Source organism: Pelophylax lessonae (genome assembly GCF_965119305.1).
Source record: "Pelophylax lessonae genome assembly, chromosome: 3".
NCBI classification, from domain to species: Eukaryota; Metazoa; Chordata; class Amphibia; order Anura; family Ranidae; genus Pelophylax; species Pelophylax lessonae.
Genome location: NC_138770.1, coordinates 59472606 through 59490509, shown reverse-complemented (window position 1 = coordinate 59490509; position 17904 = coordinate 59472606). Strand labels below are relative to the sequence as shown.

The following is a 17904-nucleotide window of genomic DNA, read 5'->3' as shown; positions in this document are numbered from 1 at the left end:
CAAGATGGGCGCGGGTCACGTGATCTCCCACCGTACGTGTTACGTCCTGTGTGGGCAGGACTTCGTCAGCAGGGATAGGGAAACACACTCAGGCCAAGTGTTATAATTATGTACAGGGATGTATAGGCATTGCACACACTGCTGTGATCACCGGAAGTGACGGGGGTAGGGAGTTTTTACGGGTAGCTTTAAAAATTATCCTGGAGCCGAGATCATTTGCTGGCTGGGCATACGCACTGGGACGTGGCACCAGCGGATGAATGGCGCGCCAGCACTGAAGTGACGAGGTAGGGAAATTTGACACAACACCGGCTTATATTGCCAAAGTACTGCCTTCTTGCTGATTGCAGCGTCCGTGGTTACCATGGGAACGCGTTCCTTCCCGACACAGAAGGGGAAGATATCAGCTGGCAGATCAACCTCTCATTAATGGCCATATACTACAAATACTTATTGAATCACTACACAGATACAGTCAGGTCCATAAATATTGGGACATTGACACAATTCTAATATTGATCCAAAGCATACCACCTAATCAGTGAAGCATGGTGGTGGTAGTGTCATGGCGTGGGCATGTATGGCTGCCAATGGAACTGGTTCTCTTGTATTTATTGATGATGTGACTGCTGACAAAATCAGAAGGATGAATTCTGAAGTGTTTCTGAAGTGTTTCGGGCAATATTATCTGCTCATATTCAGCCAAATGCTTCAGAACTCTGAATCCGATTGAGCATGTATTTCACTTGCTGAAGACAAAGCTGAAGGGAAAATGCCCCAAGAACAAGCAGGAACTGAAGACAGTTGCAGTAGAGGCCTGGCAGAGCATCACCAGGGATGAAACCCAGCGTCTGGTGATGTCTATGCGTTCCAGACTTCAGGCTGTAATTGACTGCAAACGATTTGCAACCAAGTGTTAAAAAGTGAAAGTTTGATTTATGATTGTTAATCTGTCCCAATACTTTTGGTCCCTTAAAAAGTGGGAGGCGCATATACAAACTGTTGTAATTCCTACACCGTTCACCTGATTTGGATGTAAATACCCTCAAATTAAAGCTGAAGTCTGCAGTTAAAGCTCATCTTGTTTGTTTCATTTCAAATCCATTGTGGTGGTGCATAGAGCCAAAAAGATTAGAATTGTGTCGATGTCCCAATATTTATGGACTTGACTGTAGCTCTATAAAGCGGAACAGTGCAGCGCAACGGTAAATTAATAATAAGTAATAAATACAAATAAATGAAGACATTAAAAACGAGGGGAAAAAATCTTCATATTTTTAAAACCACTAAACCTCATTCCTATCTATTAGCACTCTAGAGGCCAGATCAATACATGCTGTTTAACCACTTGCCGACCGCCGCAAGTACATATACTGCGGCGGTCATCCCCTCCTGGGCAAAGCGATGTACCGGTACGTCGCTCGCCCACAAGCCTCTAGGGGGCGAGCGCGCCCGCCCCCGGAGGCGCGCTCCCGCCCCCGCTCGTTCCCTGACATCCCTTCGCAGTGACCGGCGGCTCTGATGTCCGCCGGCCACTCGCAATCTCCCGCTGGAGAGGGAGAAAGGCAGGCGGCTGATGTAAACACAGCCGTCTGTCATTCTCCCTGGTGTAACTGCAGAGACTATACGATCCTGCTATGTAGGATTGTATGTCTCTGTGGTTACATCACAAGCCACGCCCCTTTACAGTTAGAATCACGCCCCTAGGGACACACTTAACCCCTTGATCACTAATAAAGTTAACCCCTTCCCTGCCAGTGTCATTTTTACAGTAACAGTGCATATTTATACCACTGATTACTGTAGTAATGTCACTGGTACCCCCAAAAGTGTCAAAAATGTCAGTCAGGGGCCGATCTGTCCGCCGCAATGTCGCAGTCCCGCAAAAAAATCGCAGATCGCCGCCATTACTAGTTAAAAAAAAAAAAAACAACAAGAATGACAGAAATCTTTCCCTTAGTTAGTAAATGCCACAACTTTTGCGCAAACCAATCAAAATACGCTTATTGCGATTTTTTTTTTTTACCAAAAATATGTAGCAGAAAACAAATTGGCCTAAAATGTTAAAAAATTTTGATTTTTACATTTTTTTTTGAGAATTTCATATAAAAAAATGTGAAAGATATTGTTTTTTTTTTTCAAAATTGTCGCTCTTTTTTTGTTTATAGCGCAAAAAGTAAAAATCGCACAGGTGATCAAATACCACCAAAAGAAAGCTCTGATTGTGGGAAAAAAAGGACGTCAATTTCATTTGGGTGCAGCTTCGCACGACCGCGCAATTGTCCGTTAAAGTCACGCAGTGCTGAATCGCAAAATAGGCCCTGGTCTTTGAGCAGCCAAATCCTCCAAAGTCATTAATTGCACTGTATTACATCAGTATAATACTAATATAAGGACCCTCCATTTCTTCATACAAATAGCATATAAGATGTGCTAATAATATACGGATGGTAAAGGACAAAATTTATGAACAATCACCAACTACCGTGGCCATCCAGATAAAACCCCCATATGCGACAGCAATACAACTATACATATAATATCAATAAATTCCAGTGTAACAGCCCATATTGGCAACAGTAATACAACTGGTACATAAAAAACCCCAATAATAGTAACAATAATACAATTCCAAATAGAAAAGAATTAATGAACAGTGATAATGACAGAAACCATATCCAAAAAAAATATGCATCCTAAATAATATATGTTTCACGTTATCATAATTATACGTGTGTACTGTGTGCTGAGCAATACCTGTAGTAGTGATGATGACAAGTGTATGCTTTCCTCAGGTGAGCTGGCACTGGAAAACCCTGACAGAACTGGACCAGCTGTGGATGCCCAAGTGCCTGCGATTCGGTTGGTACATCAACTTTTCCCCAACGCCTTTTGAACAAGGCGTCTGGAAGAGACAGTACATAGAGACGGTGAATGAACTGCATGTCACAAGACCCAAGGTGGGTGCTGCAACATTCATAAAATATACCAGGCTGAAAACTATACATTTTGTTATTTTTCTCTTTCGTTCATTGACGGACACAGCTCCTGATCTTCTTAACTGTTGGGTTATACTGCCCCCTACAGGAGTAGGACAGTAGGCAGAAAAAGTCTGGCTACACCTATGGGCAGTCCCAGGGGGTAAACTCCCTCTCTCTGCTATAGGTACTCAGTTTTTTTTCTGACTAGTCAGGAGTAAGGACCTAGTTCCTTGCTTGGATCTCTAGTACTAGCAATGTTTTCTTTTTATATTTTTTTTCTCCTTTTTTTTTCTGTGAGATCTACAATCAACTGCCAAACTGTTGATGCCCCTGTGCCAGCCACCCACCCACCACAGGGTGCCAGCCAGCCACCCACCACAGGGTGCCAGCCAGCCAGCCACCCACCACAGGGTGCCAGCCAGCCACCCACCACAGGGTGCCAGCCAACCAGCCACCCACAGACAGGGTGCCAGACAGCCATCCACCCACAATCCCTGTACCAGCCAGCCACAGGCATTGTACCAGCCAGCCTCCCACAGGCCCTGTACCAGCCAGCCACCCACAGCCCCTGTGCCAGCCACTACCACAGGGTGTCAGCCAGCCACCCACCACAGGGTGCCAGACAACCAGCCACCCACAGACAGGGTGCCAGACAGCCATCCACCCACAATCCCTGTACCAGCCAGCCACAGGCATTGTACCAGCCAGCCTCCCACAGGCCCTGTACCAGCCAGCCACCCACAGCCCCTGTGCCAGCCACTACCACAGGGTGTCAGCCAGCCACCCACCACAATGTGCCAGCCAGCCATCCATCCACCACAGGGTGCCAGCCAGCCAGCCACCCACCACAGGGTGCCAGCAAGCCAGCCATTAAGCATTAAACAAAAATTAACATGTTCAGTACCAGATTTGTGTCAAAAATTGTCTTTATTTTTCAAAACTTTAAATGTACAAAACATCGGCCCATATCGGCCGATACCGATATGTTGTGACCAAAATATCGGTATCGGCCTTGAAAAAACCATATCGGTCTATCCCTACTAGGAATCCCTCTTGGGTCCCTGGGAGCCTCATGGTGCCATGCGGGGCCGCGATTGTGCTGTAGCCTGTGTGTTTCTGTGGTCCAGCGGGCATTTTGCAGTGGTTTGCCATTGAAAATAGTGGCGGTCATGAAAATGGAGCCTTATGGGAGGCGATTTCGGCGGTGGGAGCCCCTCCTCATCCCCTGGTGCTGACTCCTGGACCTTTTCACTTCCTGATCGCCCCACGTGAAGTGCAGATTATTCTTGTGGCTGCAGGTCCCTGTTTCTGCTGGGTGGTGAGTCTGGTGGGATCCTCTCCTTCTCTGCTGAGGATCGATTAGGTGCTCTGTCACCGGCAACCGAGTGGTGCTGCCAGAGCAGTGGGGGTGTCCATTAGCAGTGTTTTTACACTTTTTTTTGTGGGGTCTCCCTATTGACACATGGAGTCTTTGAAGCACATTTCCCCACCTGATCCCTTCTCAGAGGCTGCGTTGACGGCAGTCCTGGAGTCCTTTGTGTCCCGGGTGGAGGTGGTTTTTGGGTGATGGGCTAGCAAAAAGCGCCCCCCGCCTTCCCTGCCTCATCTGTCTCCTCAGATCCTGAATCTAATTCGGCCGCCACGGACGTGTCACACTCTTTTTTCTGCCTAGTATCCTACTCCTGTAGGGGGTAGCATAACCCAGTGGTTAAGAAGATCAGGAGCTGTGTCCGTCAATGAACATCAGAGAAATGGATTTTACGGTAAGTCAAAAATCCCATTTTTTTCCCCCCATGATTGTGAAGTTTTGACTAATTGGTGATGAAAATCAACCAATGAGCATAGAGGTCGTAACACCTGTAGGGCATTGTGCACATTGACATTTACAGGCTCAGAAGTGCTCGAGCATGAAAATTCCCAGCACTTGCAGCCGGTAGTATACTTGTGTAAACACCACTGATCATGCGCATCTGTGATTACCTGCACATGTGCGTACAGCGCGTTTCCTAAATGTGAGAGCCTCATGTTCAGGGAAATGTGCTGCATGTGCGGGTAAATACCAATGCACAGGAACATCTTCGTTACAAGAGTATGGTCATGTACAGCTATTCACTTGTATGGCAGGCATGACCCCCAAAACGCGTTATCTTTACTACCCTGCCATGTTTGGATAGATACTTTTGACTCACAGCTGGAGTTTTTGTTAGTATTTGATGCTTCGTGAGTACACTAGCAGACTTTTAATTCAGTAAATTTTAATGGTGGTAATGGTTAGCTCTGGAAAAGGGGGCACAACCCCTGAAACTTGTTAGCTTTTCTATCGTGCCATGTTTGGATAGACACCTTTGCCTCATGGCTGGAGTTGTTGCTATTATTTGATGCGTTGGTTCCTACTATCTATTTGAGTACACTAACAGACATTTAATTTAGTAAATTTTAATAATGCTAATGGTTACCTTTTTTACTGTGCTTATTGGATTGACACCTTTGCCTCACGGCTGAAGGTATTGTTGTTATGTGATGCGTTTGTTCCTACTATCTTTGTGGGTACACTAACAGACTTTTAATTCAGTAAATTTTAATGGTGTTAATGGTTAGCTCTGGAAAAGGGGGCACAACCCCTGAAACTTGTTAGATTTCTATCGTGCCATGTTTGGATAGACGCCTTTGCCTCATGGCTGGAGTTGTTGCTATTATTTGATGCGCTTGTTCCTACCATCTTTGTACACTAACAGATTTTTAATCCAATACATTTTAATGGTGGTAATGATTAGCTCTGAAGAAATGGGCACCACCCCCCGAAACGCTTTAACTTTTCTACCGTGCCATGTTTGGATAGACGCAATTGCCTCATAGCTGGAGTTGTTGTTTGATGCATTTGTTCCTACTATCTTTGTGAGTACACTAACAGACTTTTAATTCAGTAAATTTTAATGGTGGCAATGGTTAGCTCTGAAGAAGGGGGCATGGCCCCTGAAACCCGTTACCTTTTCTACTGTGCCATGTTTGGATGGACACCTTTGCCTCATGGCTGGAGTTATTGTTTTTATTTGATGCCTTTGTTCCTACTAACCTTGTGAGTACATTAACAGATTTTAAATTCAATACATTTTATTGGTGGTAATATACAAGGAGTTTGCATCTTCTTGTGTGTTTTTACAGCTGGATGTCCAGTCCACACCTCTGAATATGTGGGGACTGCCCACACGCAGTCCTGCACCTTACACCACTTGCCTACCGAGGTACACTGGCATAGCAGACAAATGGTTAAATCCAGCCCATAGCTGCTGCTGCAACTGTAAGCTTGGTACCAGCTGTAAGAGCCGGCGCAAGGTTTTCCAACAAGTAGGTGCCTGTTGAGGTGCCCAATAACTTTTAAAATGTGCCTCTGGGAAGCCCAGAACTGCGGGAAACAGCGCAGGGAAACAGAGCAGGAGGAACTTGAGGAACATCTGTTCCCTGAACCTCCCTGTAACTAATGAACCCGGAAGCAACATGTATTAAATCACTTCCAGGGTCACAACAGCCATTTCCTAGCTAGTGTAGACGAGAATGCAGTTATCCATGCATGATCCATGTTTGAATAGCTTCATTGAAGAGCAGGGAAGACATCGGGGGTCTAATATACCCCCAATATCTCCATAAACAGTACCTGTCACCTGCACGTGCTATCACATAGTCGACTTGTTAGCCCAATTGTTATAGCAATAAAGTTTAAAAAAAAAAAAGTGTAAAGTGTATAGTATTAAAAAAAATGACAGTATATAAAATAAACAATTGAAAGTTTTTGTCCTTGTCAACCCCATACACACTCCGTATAAAAGGGCAGCATGAGGTGAGCATGTGTATGGAAACATCAATTATGTTACACGTTAGGTATTGTCTGAAACATCGGAATGAGAGGACAATTTCTGGGTATTGGTTTGCACTAAAATTCATTTTATTGTATTATTTTCCCCGAAAATATGCATTTGATAAATATCTGGGCAAATATCATGCGACATAAAAAATTGTATCTACCAACATATTATTCCCCAGGATCTCTGCTTTTGGAACATATATACTTTTTTTTGGGGGGGGGGGTTACAGTTATTTTTAGCAACAACAAAAAAAATTCAGAATTTAACACATGTTTAAAAATTTAAAAATTGCCCCCGTAGGCAAGGGGTTAGGGAGGAATGGGCTCCAATTTAGATTGTAAACTATGTGGTGATATAAGACGAAATATATATCTCTCTTTGGTGCCTGTATGACCCTTGTGACATTCTTCCCAAACAGACTCCACCGAAAGACGAGTTTGTAGTTATTGACGTGAAGCCAATTAATAAAGAAGCTTTGGATACAAAATTGTTATCTTCCCTCACCCACCGATCCATGTCAGGAAAATCCCATGACAGGGGGAAGAAGGAGCTCCCGCCCTGGCGCTCATCAGATAAACATCCCACCGACACCGTACGGTACAACTACCTGGATAACTTCGACCCCATCGAGCAAGCGCGACAGGCGTGAGTAAGATTTATAGTTGTACATTGTGATTGGATTTACCCAGAGTTGTATAAAGTACTCTAGACCCATACTTGAGTAAAAGTACAAGTGCTCGATCAAAAAGTGACTTGAGTAGAAGTGGAAGTGCTCGATCAAAAAGTGACTTGAGTAGAAGTACTAAAGTATTCAACATTTTTTGTACTTAAGTATTGGAAGTAGTTTTTTTTAAAAAATTTTGCTACTCAAGTACTGAAAGTAAAAGTACCAGTAGTTTTGAAAAAAAAATTGCTACTCAAGTACTGAAAGTAAAAGTACAAGTACTGTGTTATGTAGTTATTAAAGAAAGAAGTCAAAAGTTTGAACATCATATTGTTTTTTATTATTTCAAATGCAAATTTATACATACAGTAGTATTTATTTTCATATGCGCTGATAATACACATGTTTTGAGCTTCATGAAACCTGCCATCTACTGTTCTGGCTGTGGTCATTTTTATAATTGTAACGAGTAACTATGCAGCACAAAAAAAAATATCGGAGTAGAAGTATTGAAATCATTGAAAAAATGTAGTGAAGTAAAAGTGGAAGTAGGAGAAAAAAATTCTACTCCAGGAAAGTACAGATACCGCCTTTCCGTACTTAAGTACAGTAGTGAAGTAGTTCTACTTAGTTACTATACATCTCTGGATTTACCAATTTATAACTGAAATCTGACATGGAGATGTAATGGGACATATTAACCCCTTCGCGCCTAAGGGTAGAACAAATCTAAATGCCTAAATCCAATTTTGCAACTTAGTAAAACCGTACATATCATCACAAGTACTTTGTGCATCCAGGTGGATTATACCATGTTTTTTTTCAGAACAAATTGAGCTTTCATTTGGTTGTACCCTGTTTCCCCCAAAATAAGCCCTACCCCTAAAATAAGACCTATCGTGGTTTTCGGGGATGGCTACAATATTAAGCCCTACCCTGAAAATAAGCCCTAAAGTCCTTGTAAAAACATGTAATCCGTAAGGTGAAAAGATTATATAATGTGCAGTGTGTCTCCTTTTGTAACTTTATTGTGGAAAATACCTTAATTACAGCGCAGCTGGGCGCTCACGTGACCCGCCGGAGATCTTCTCCTCTCCTCCCTCTGCAGTGCTCTGCGGGGACTGACGCGAGCAGGGATCTCGGCCTCTCCCTCTGCATTATTTGGAGCGGGGAAGAAGATCTTCGGCAGGTCACGTGAGCGCCCAGCAGCGCTGTAAATAAGGTATTTTCCACAAAAATATGCAATAGGGGACACACTGCACAATATATAATTTTTTTACAAAACATGTTACATAATTTTACAATGACTTTAACCAAGGTTAATGTTTGGGATTGCAGAATGTCATAATTGTGACTCCTGAGCTGATAGGGGGGAGAGGGGGAGAAAAGACAGGGGACACAGGAACTTTTTTAAAAACATTTTATTGATTTATTCCAGGTTTTTTAGAACATAGAGGGGTAAATGACACAGCACAAACACTGTGCTGTCTATCATGCTTTAACCACTTTACTACCAGTCACGTAACCTCTACGTGATCAGACTTTGCGGGGTTATACCGGGATGATGCCTCTAGCTAGAGGCATCATCCCGGTACCGTTGTTTGAAGCCGACGGTCGGCTTTCCGTCGGTAACGATCGATGCGGCTCGGGAGCCGCTCGATCGTTACCCGGGGGGGCGGGAGGGGACGTCCCCCCCCTCCCGCCGCCTTCCGCGGCTTTGCTCGGGGCTACCGTCCCACCGGGAGCCCCGAGCACCCAGCCGGCACGTCCGCCGGCTGGATGGAGTCCCGATGAATGCCGGAAACGGCATCGATCGGGTCTCCGATGACGTAACCCGGAGGCGGCGTCCATGACGTCACGTCCGGGTTACTGTGCTGCAAAAGGCGGCAGATTTGAAAAACGGCTGTATGCAAAAATGCCGTTTTCGGCGTTTTGCATACAGGGAAGTGTAGTGGAGGGGTCCAGGGTCTTTTAGACCCTCGATCCCTCCATAAAGAGTACCTGTCACGACATATTGCTGTCACCAGGGATGTTTACATTGCTTGTGACAGCAATAAAAGTGATCAGATTTTTTTTTTTTTAAAAACCTGTAATAAAGTTTAAAAAAAAAGAAAAAATAAATAGGAAAAAAAAAAAAAAAAAAAATTTAGCCGTCCCCGTCACCGTTAGCTCGCGCACAAAAAAAAACGTATACGCAAGTCGAGCCGCAAATGAAATCGCTGTTCAAACCACACATGTGAGGTATCGCCGCGATCGCCAGAGCGTGGGCAATAATTTAAAAAAAAGAGCTACACTCTAACTCTAAACTGGTAACCGTTAAATAAATTTAAAGCGTCGCAGATTGAGATCTCTATTGACCGTAGTTTGTCGCCATCCCACGGGGGGGCGCAATTTTAAACCGTAACATGTTTGGTATCTATTTACTCGGCGTGACATCATCTTTCACAATATACAAAAAAAATGGGCTAACTTTACTGTTTAGTATTTTTTAAATGCAGTGAAATGTGATTTTTCAAATTTTTTCCAAAAAAATGGCGTTTTAAAGACCGCTGCGCAAATACCGCGTGACAAAAAATTTTGCAATGACCGACATTTTATTCTCCAGAGTCTTTGCTAAAAAAATATATATAATGTTTGGGGGTTCTAAGTAGTTTTCTAGGAAAAAATACTGGTTTTAACTTGTGAACAAAAAGTGTCCGAAATAGGGCTGGGGCTAAAGTGGTTAAGACCCAGTTTTATTTTTGGGGAAACACGGTAAGGCCCCTTTCACACGGTCCGCATTCCGTTGCGGACCGTGCTTTGACCAATGGACATGCCGATAGCACTTTAATAAGAGTGCTTTGAAGGTAATGCATGGTTCTGCATATGGTAGATACAGTAGTTGTTCTGTGTCAGCAGAGTTCTGTATGTTTGCTGCAGACAGGTGAGGAGAACGGCATGATGGATTACCCTTCTTCTATAACCAGGCCTGAACAGGGAACCAGTCCCACTGTGCACACAGATAACAGTGATGGATAGTCAGATCGTGTCCGTGCTGGAAGTGTGTGTGATGTGCACATGTCATTTTTCAGCATCTGTGGACCTGAACCTGTATGGTTTAAATTCTAGTCCCAGCTGCAGTGCCGATCTCCTGCTACATGTCACACAGCTGCCCGGCGGATAAACTATTACAGCTGACATATCACTGCATGACAGAAATCCTTCTGCTTTGTGACAAAATATGATTGAAGACCAACAGGCACTTGTGTGCCCCCTTTCCTGTAACTACGGGCCATGTAAAGAGGGGTCGAAGTAGATGCAGCTGTCACAGGTCCCCAAAGTATGTAGGACCCTAAATGATGTCACCTTATTAGCAAAAAATTTTGGAGAGTTTACAAAATTCACAACATAAATATCCAAGACATGAGTCTTTATGGTAGACCAGCCTTTCTCAACCTTTTCAAGAAACCCGTGAAATAAACTTCTGGTCTCAGGGTGCTCCTACTAAAAATGTTTTTCTTTTTGTTGAATCCGCGGTGGTGCGCAAAAACTAAATCATGTAGGTAAACAAAAAAGTGCATGTGAAACACAAAAAAAAGTTCACCTTTGTCCACCCCCCAAAAGGGTAGGACCTTTCCCTGAACCCCCGGGGCGCAAGGCTCCTGACATGGACAAGGTTCGAACATGGTCCACCTGGCCAAAAGGCCTGGTGGGCCCCGATCCTCGAGGTCAGCTGAAGCCAACCAATTAGTTCTAGGTAAGAGAGGAGAAGAGAGACCCCCCTGGTTCAGGGGAGGAAGAAACCTGATGGCCAGATATCCTCCCCTACAGGTCAGGATAGGCCTGAACACCCACACCCTCAATCCAGTGAAAGGGACACAAACAAAAGTGCAAAAAGTGACAAATGTGAGGGAAGAAAAAGAAATAAAATAAATAGTGGCCTTGCATGTGCATTGACTAGGCTCTGAAGTCTGATAACAAAAATTGCCCTGGACCTTATTCAAAAGGTCCAGCCCATGGAGGCAGAGTGCATAAAAAGATTTTATTGCTGTCACCATGTGCTTGTTCACACTGTGGGGTCCCGCACCCAATGGTTACTAAGGGCACCCCTGGGGCGATCACTCCCAGGGTGCACAGACACCATGTACTCTCTGCCTTCCCAGCCCATGGCCAGACCATGTAGACCCGTTCAAATCAGGAGGCACTGGGTCCCTCCAGAGTTCATGGGGGAACTACCCCCGTGCCCCACATCGCGTGTGCGCCCCGGTTTCATGTTCCAGCAACTACTAGCCTTTAGAGCCCCCATCATACCAGCAGAGATACTGTACAGCCAGCTATTCCTACCAAAAGGCCAGAATGATGGCGTAGAACCCCTACTAGACACTGATAAGAACAGATACCACACTTGATTTTAGCCAATTTACAACTCATGATACATTAGTGTGATGGTCAGTGGGAATAATGCTCCTTACACTTGTGGTCATTGGGAAGAATTACCCTCTTACAGATACTGTAGCTAAAAAGATCAATGGTGTCAGTGGGAATTTATTTGAGAGGCAGGTTTTCATTATGCTTAACCACTTTAGGACCGCTCACATTGCTGCTACTGCGGCAATGTGGCACGATCCCATCCAGCGACGTAGACCTACGTCGCTGGACTCCTCCCCCTGTAGGCGGCGCTCGCGCGCCGCTGGAGGCGCGCTCCCGCTGTTTTCATTCACAGTGGGAGTCGGGCCAGGGGAGGAGCGGCGGCGATCGCCGCTGCTCTTCCCCGATCGTCGGGGAATCTAGTTTGAAGATCCGCCCGCCTGTGTAAACAGAGCGGGCGGATCTCTTCAGTGACAGGGAGTGACAGATCGGAGTGTTCAGCATAGCTGAACATCCGATCTGTCCCTGACTTACTCAGTCACCTCCCCCCCCCACACGTCAGTAAGCACCAGGCATACATTAACCCCTCCCTATCCAATAAAATTAACCCCTTCCCTGCCAGTGTCATTTTTACAGTAACAGTGCATATATATATAGCACTGATTACTGCAGTAATGTCACTGGTACCCCCAAAAGTGTCAAAAATGTCAGTCAGGGGTCCGATCTGTCCGCCGCAATGTCGCAGTCCCGCAAAAAAAATCGCAGATCGCCGCCATTACTCGTTAAAAAAAAAACCACAAAAAATGACAGAAATCTTTCCCTTAGTTAGTAAACGCAATATCTTTTGCGCAAAACAATCAAAATACGCTTATTGTGATTTTTTTTACCAAACATAGGTAGCAGAAAACAAATTGGCCAAAAATTAAAAAAAAATTTGATTTTTACATTTTTTGGGGGGGGAATTTCATATAAAAAAAATGTTAAAAATATTGTTGTTTTTTTCAAAATAAACGCTCTTTTTTTGTTTATAGCGCAAAAAGTAAAAATCGCACTGGTGATTAAATACCACCAAAAGAAAGCTCTGTTTGTGGGAAAAAAAGGACGTAAATTTCATTTGGGTACGGCGTCGCATGACCGCGCAATTGTCAGTTAAAGTCACACAGTGCCGAATCGCAAAAAGTGGCCTGGACGTAAGACAGCAAAATCCTCCGGTGGTAAAGTGGTTAAGGAACCCCTAGCAACCTCTGGAGGAACCCTAGTTGAGAAACCCTCTGGTAGAGGCATTGCAGGTGATTTCAATAATGTAACAGGGCCATTGAGTGAAGGCGTGGGTTCAGCCTGAGTTCCTCCTGACTACACTCATCTGACACATTTGGAGTTGGTTGAAACATGTCAGAGGACTGTAGTCAGAAGGAGTTTAGGCTGAAGCTGTATGTTCACTTTTCTGTATAGTGGCTGGGCTCCGGTGTGCGAAATATCCACCTTCTGTCTACTGATTTGCTTCTGGTAACCTGGATGAGCTTGTTTAAATGTTGGCACTCACTTTGTGTTTTGCACTGCAGGGGCTGGCTATGTAGTGCTTTGAGCAGAGCTCTAAGTTCTTTGCAAATAAAAAACCATTGAGTGGTTCACTTTTGAGTCAAGAATTAAGAAAAGAGTATAAAAGAGGTGAAGTGAGAATAGTAAGTTTGGGCAGAGTGGGATGGTGGGACAGGAAAAGGGGTGGTTGAGCTGCTTGGAATCTTTGAGGGCTTACGATTCTGTAGATATAAGATGGAATGTAGTGTTTATAAGTCTGACAATCAATGACAAAAAATGAGAACAGGGCTCACGTGAACAGAGGTTCTAGCCTTTTTCTCACTTTACTGTTGTCATTCCCATTGGGGATATTATCCCCCTTACTTCCTCTCCACCAGGACAGGAAGTGAATAAGAAATCTCCCCAATGAGATACTGTGTCACAGTCAGGCTCGGAGACCAATAGCTAAAGCAGTAGAAAGGCTCACACCAACCAGCTAGATAAGTACAGGAGCAGGTCACCCTGCTGGATGGCACGGGCTAAGCACTAACTGGTGTTCCCTAGAGCTCCTCATGGTGCGGATGGGTTTTGTTGCATGTTAGTACCAAGTCACGGTCCTCAGGATCACCCCACCAGGAAGTGAGCATGCTGGGGTCCACTGGCAGATATAGCAGGTAGCGATCAAGCAGAAGCGTAGTTAGTGAACAAGCCAAAGGTTGATAAGTGGTCACAGGTTGGCATTAAGCAGAAGCATAGTCAGGGAAAAGGCAAAAAGTCAGTAACAAGTAGTAGTGGAGATACAGTAGGCAACAGGAGTGACAAGAGTGAGATAATGTATAGAGAGCACAATAATCTGACAAACAGGAAGTGCAAAGGCATGGCTTATTTAGGAAATTCATGGGAGAAACAAGGAGTTTAAGGTTTAGCAGAAACAAGGCACAAGGCATGATTGTCCAATGTATCAGACAGGGTGCTGTCCAGCCTCTCAGGTGGCTCAGCAAGAAGAGATATTGCCAGGCACAGCAGAAGTCGATGCTTCAGACCAGAGTCCTGACACACAGATAGCAATTAAAAACTTGACAGGGGTTCTAAATCTTTCCTCCCTATCCAAAAACATTTTGTCAGGAGTTGAGGTTTAATACCTGTTTTTGCTGGGAGCTCCCAAGCTTTTATATCTGGATTTTGTCCTTTAGTAACATTTTTGTATTCAGTAACAGACTGCCTATGGTGTCTCAGTTCGCAAAAAAAGTTTACAGCTGTAAAGTACACACTGTATAAAGTAGGCTTTAAAGTAACCATGCAGCTTTGCGTACAAAAATTATTTTATTCGAATTGGAAAACATTCCGCTAAAATATCTTACACCTTCCAAAAAAAACAGAAAAGGACAAACCATTCTCAATACATAATTAAAAACAAAAACCAGAGTAATAACTGGAATGTTGGAGCCTATGCTCAAAAATGATACAGCAAATGTAAGGAATTCAGCCAAATAAGCAGTAAATGACATACCTACCCAACACCATAAACCTTGATAAGGTGAGGATTACAACCCACAGGGGGTCAGTAGGCAGTGTTGGATAGGTGGCTGTCTCAGTTCATTACTGGGTAAGGAAAAAGGCCAGCACTCCCTACTATAAGTTGTGTAATTTAATCACAGGCACACTCAATAAACTCGATGTTTGGTAGATATGCAGGCTGTCCTTGTTCCTAACCTGTTCCTGATGGCACTACCTGAATCCCCAGTGTAGTCACACAGACCTACAGATCAGACGCAGGCTAAATGTCCAGCGACCTATTTAAACCTTCCTAATTAGGGCAGGTGTGCACTGCAGAAACCTGAGTTGCAGTGCTAATTAACTGCTAGCACATGGAGAAGGCTTAAAGCGGATTATTACAACAGGCAGTTGATGCTTTATATTCTAAGAGGTATGTGTGTGGGATGGTCACACTAACCTCAGTCAGTCCACTACCAAGCACTTTATTAGATGTCAACAAAACAGCCTTGGTTTACGAAAGAAATAAAGATACATCAAAGTAAATACTGACTGGGCTTAGTGAATGAAATGTTCCACAACATAAAGGGGTATACAAAGTACGGTTAGGAAAGCTAATGTGATACCGATATTCAAAAAAGGGCAGAGGCATGTCCTGGGAAATTATAGGCCTGTCAGTCTGACATCAATAGTATATAAACTTCTGGAGGGGATGATAAGGGACTATATTGTACAGTTTGCTAAAGGCAACAACATCATCAGCAGTAACCAGCACGGGTTTACGAATGGGCGTTCTTGTCAAACCAATCTCTTAACATTCTACGAGGAGGTGAGCTGTGAGCTAGATAGGGGGAGACCAGTGGATGTGGTCTCCCTGAATTTCGCTAAGGCATTTGATACAGTTCGCCACAAGCCCTTAATTTATAAAATAAGGTCTGCAGGCATCGACCGCAAGGTCTGCTCTTGGATACGGAACTGGCTAAAAGGGCGTCTCCAAAGGGTGGTAATAAATAGCGCATACTCAGATTGTTCTGAGGTGGTAAGTGGGGTCCCCCAAGGCTCAGTCCTGGGACCAACCTTGTTCAATTTATTCATAAACAGTATTGAGGACGGGATCTGTAGTTCAATATCAGTTTTTGCAGATGACACAAAATTGGCTAGGGCAATAACTGCACAGCATGAAGCAGATATCCTACAGAATGACCTGGACAAAATAACGGAGTGGGCAACGACATGGCAAATGAGGTTTAATGTGGAGAAGTGCAAGGTTTTGCACTTGGGGACTAAAAATATAAAAGCACAATACACTTTAGGGGGGGAACCTTTGGGGGAATCAAAAATGGAGAAAGATCTGGGAGTCCTGGTAGAGGATAGACTAAGCAATAGCATGCAATGTCAAGCGGCAGCTGCCAAAGCCGGCAGAATATTAGCATGCATAAAGAAAGGGATGTATTCCAGAGATAAAACTATAATCCTACCACTTTATAAAACTCTGGTCCGACCGCATCTGGAGTATTCTGTCCAGTTCTGGTTGCCGGTCCTCAGTAGGGATGTGTTGGAGCTGGAGAGAGTCCAGAGAAGGGCAACTAAACTAATTAGGGGATTGGGGGACCTTAATTATGAATAGCATCTGCAATCGCTTGATTTATTCTCCCTGGAGAAGAGACGCCTGAGAGGGGACATGATAGCAATTTATAAATATCTCAATGGCGATCTCGGCATAAAAAAAAAGCTATTCAGTCGGAAGGATTGCATGAGGACCAATGGGCATACATTGCGATTAGAAGCGTTTTAACCTCAGGCAACGTGGGGGGTTCTTTACTGTTAGGGCTACAAGATTGTGGAATTCTCTACCACAAGAGGTGGTTTCTGCGGGAAGTATGGTGGCTTTCAAAAGACTCTTAGACTTACATCTCAAGAATCAGAACATTCAGGGGTATGCGAGATGTTTATGGCCACACACACCTACATAGGTTGAACTGGATGGACTATTGTCTTTTTTTTCAACCTCACCTACTATGTAACTAGCAAACGCACACACACATCGTAGGTTGAACTGGATGGACTGATGTCTTTTTTTCAACCTCACAAACTATGTAATGAACACAGTTTCACCTTATTCACTATGTGAACATTTGCTTTCCAAAATGAATATTCATTTGGCTAAGTGAAAAGTCTCCACTCCTTTAGTATATCAACCCCAATGAGGTTCAGATTGTACATTATAATGGGTTAGATCCTTTTCAAAAACATAAGTGGTGACTGCTCCAAGGAGTCTGAGACGAGAAGTCCCATGCAGGTTTACATTCCTGTCCTGCAGCTCACCGAGCAGTCCAGATACAATCAGATTGTTGTTGACAACGTACCATCATTCATTTTTTTTTAACCTAAAGTTGCTTCATAAATGCCAGAGGAAGGGCTCATCTTCAAAGACACTTTGTCATCAGACACTTTGTGGTTCTTGATGAAAGAAATGGCATACGGGCATTTGGAGTTTCCATGCTTCAGTCTAGCTGCAGAAATAATTCTTCTCGGCTGCAGTGGAGTGGAGCAGAAAAATTGAAGCTGACCTCCAGCCTCCCTTTCTCATTTCTTGTCTTGCACAGTTGCACTCCTGTTCTGAAATTGCTTACTATATATGGTGACAGTGTGTTCATTGCCAGATAGTGGAGGAGGAAGCAGTGCTGAATCAGTAAGCCGTATATAAGCTGACAATGGGCAAGAAGGGGGAGCCACTGAAGTATACCACTTACTAGTACCAACATCCCATGGCTAGTTAAATATAGAAAGGGGTTAAAAAAAAAAAGAAAAAACTAACAGGAGGCTGGCGACCCAACATCCTTCTCCCCAAGGGGCGAGATTTCAGTTCCTCCCCTTGGGGAGAAGGACGTTGGGTTGGCAACCTCCCATTTTTAAGCTGACAATGGGGTTGATTTAGTGTGCACTACAAGTGCCCTTGGAAGTGCAGTCGCTGTAGATCTGCAGGGAAGATCTGAAATGAGGGGAAGCTCTGCTGATTTCGATCATCCAATCATGTGCA

General features: G+C 44.1%; 1 protein-coding gene across 2 annotated transcripts in view; it reads left to right on the top strand.

Annotated features, from left to right (window-relative positions):
• The window catches only part of FBXO16 (F-box protein 16), a 74738-nt gene that overhangs the window by 42135 nt on the left and 14699 nt on the right, over positions 1 to 17904 (top strand). For both annotated transcript variants that reach the window (XM_082252453.1, XM_082252452.1), the window contains exons 5-6: positions 2796 to 2960; positions 7260 to 7486. In XM_082252453.1, coding sequence (XP_082108579.1) covers positions 2796 to 2960; positions 7260 to 7486 — 392 coding nt within the window. The remainder of the gene's footprint in view (positions 1 to 2795; positions 2961 to 7259; positions 7487 to 17904) is intronic.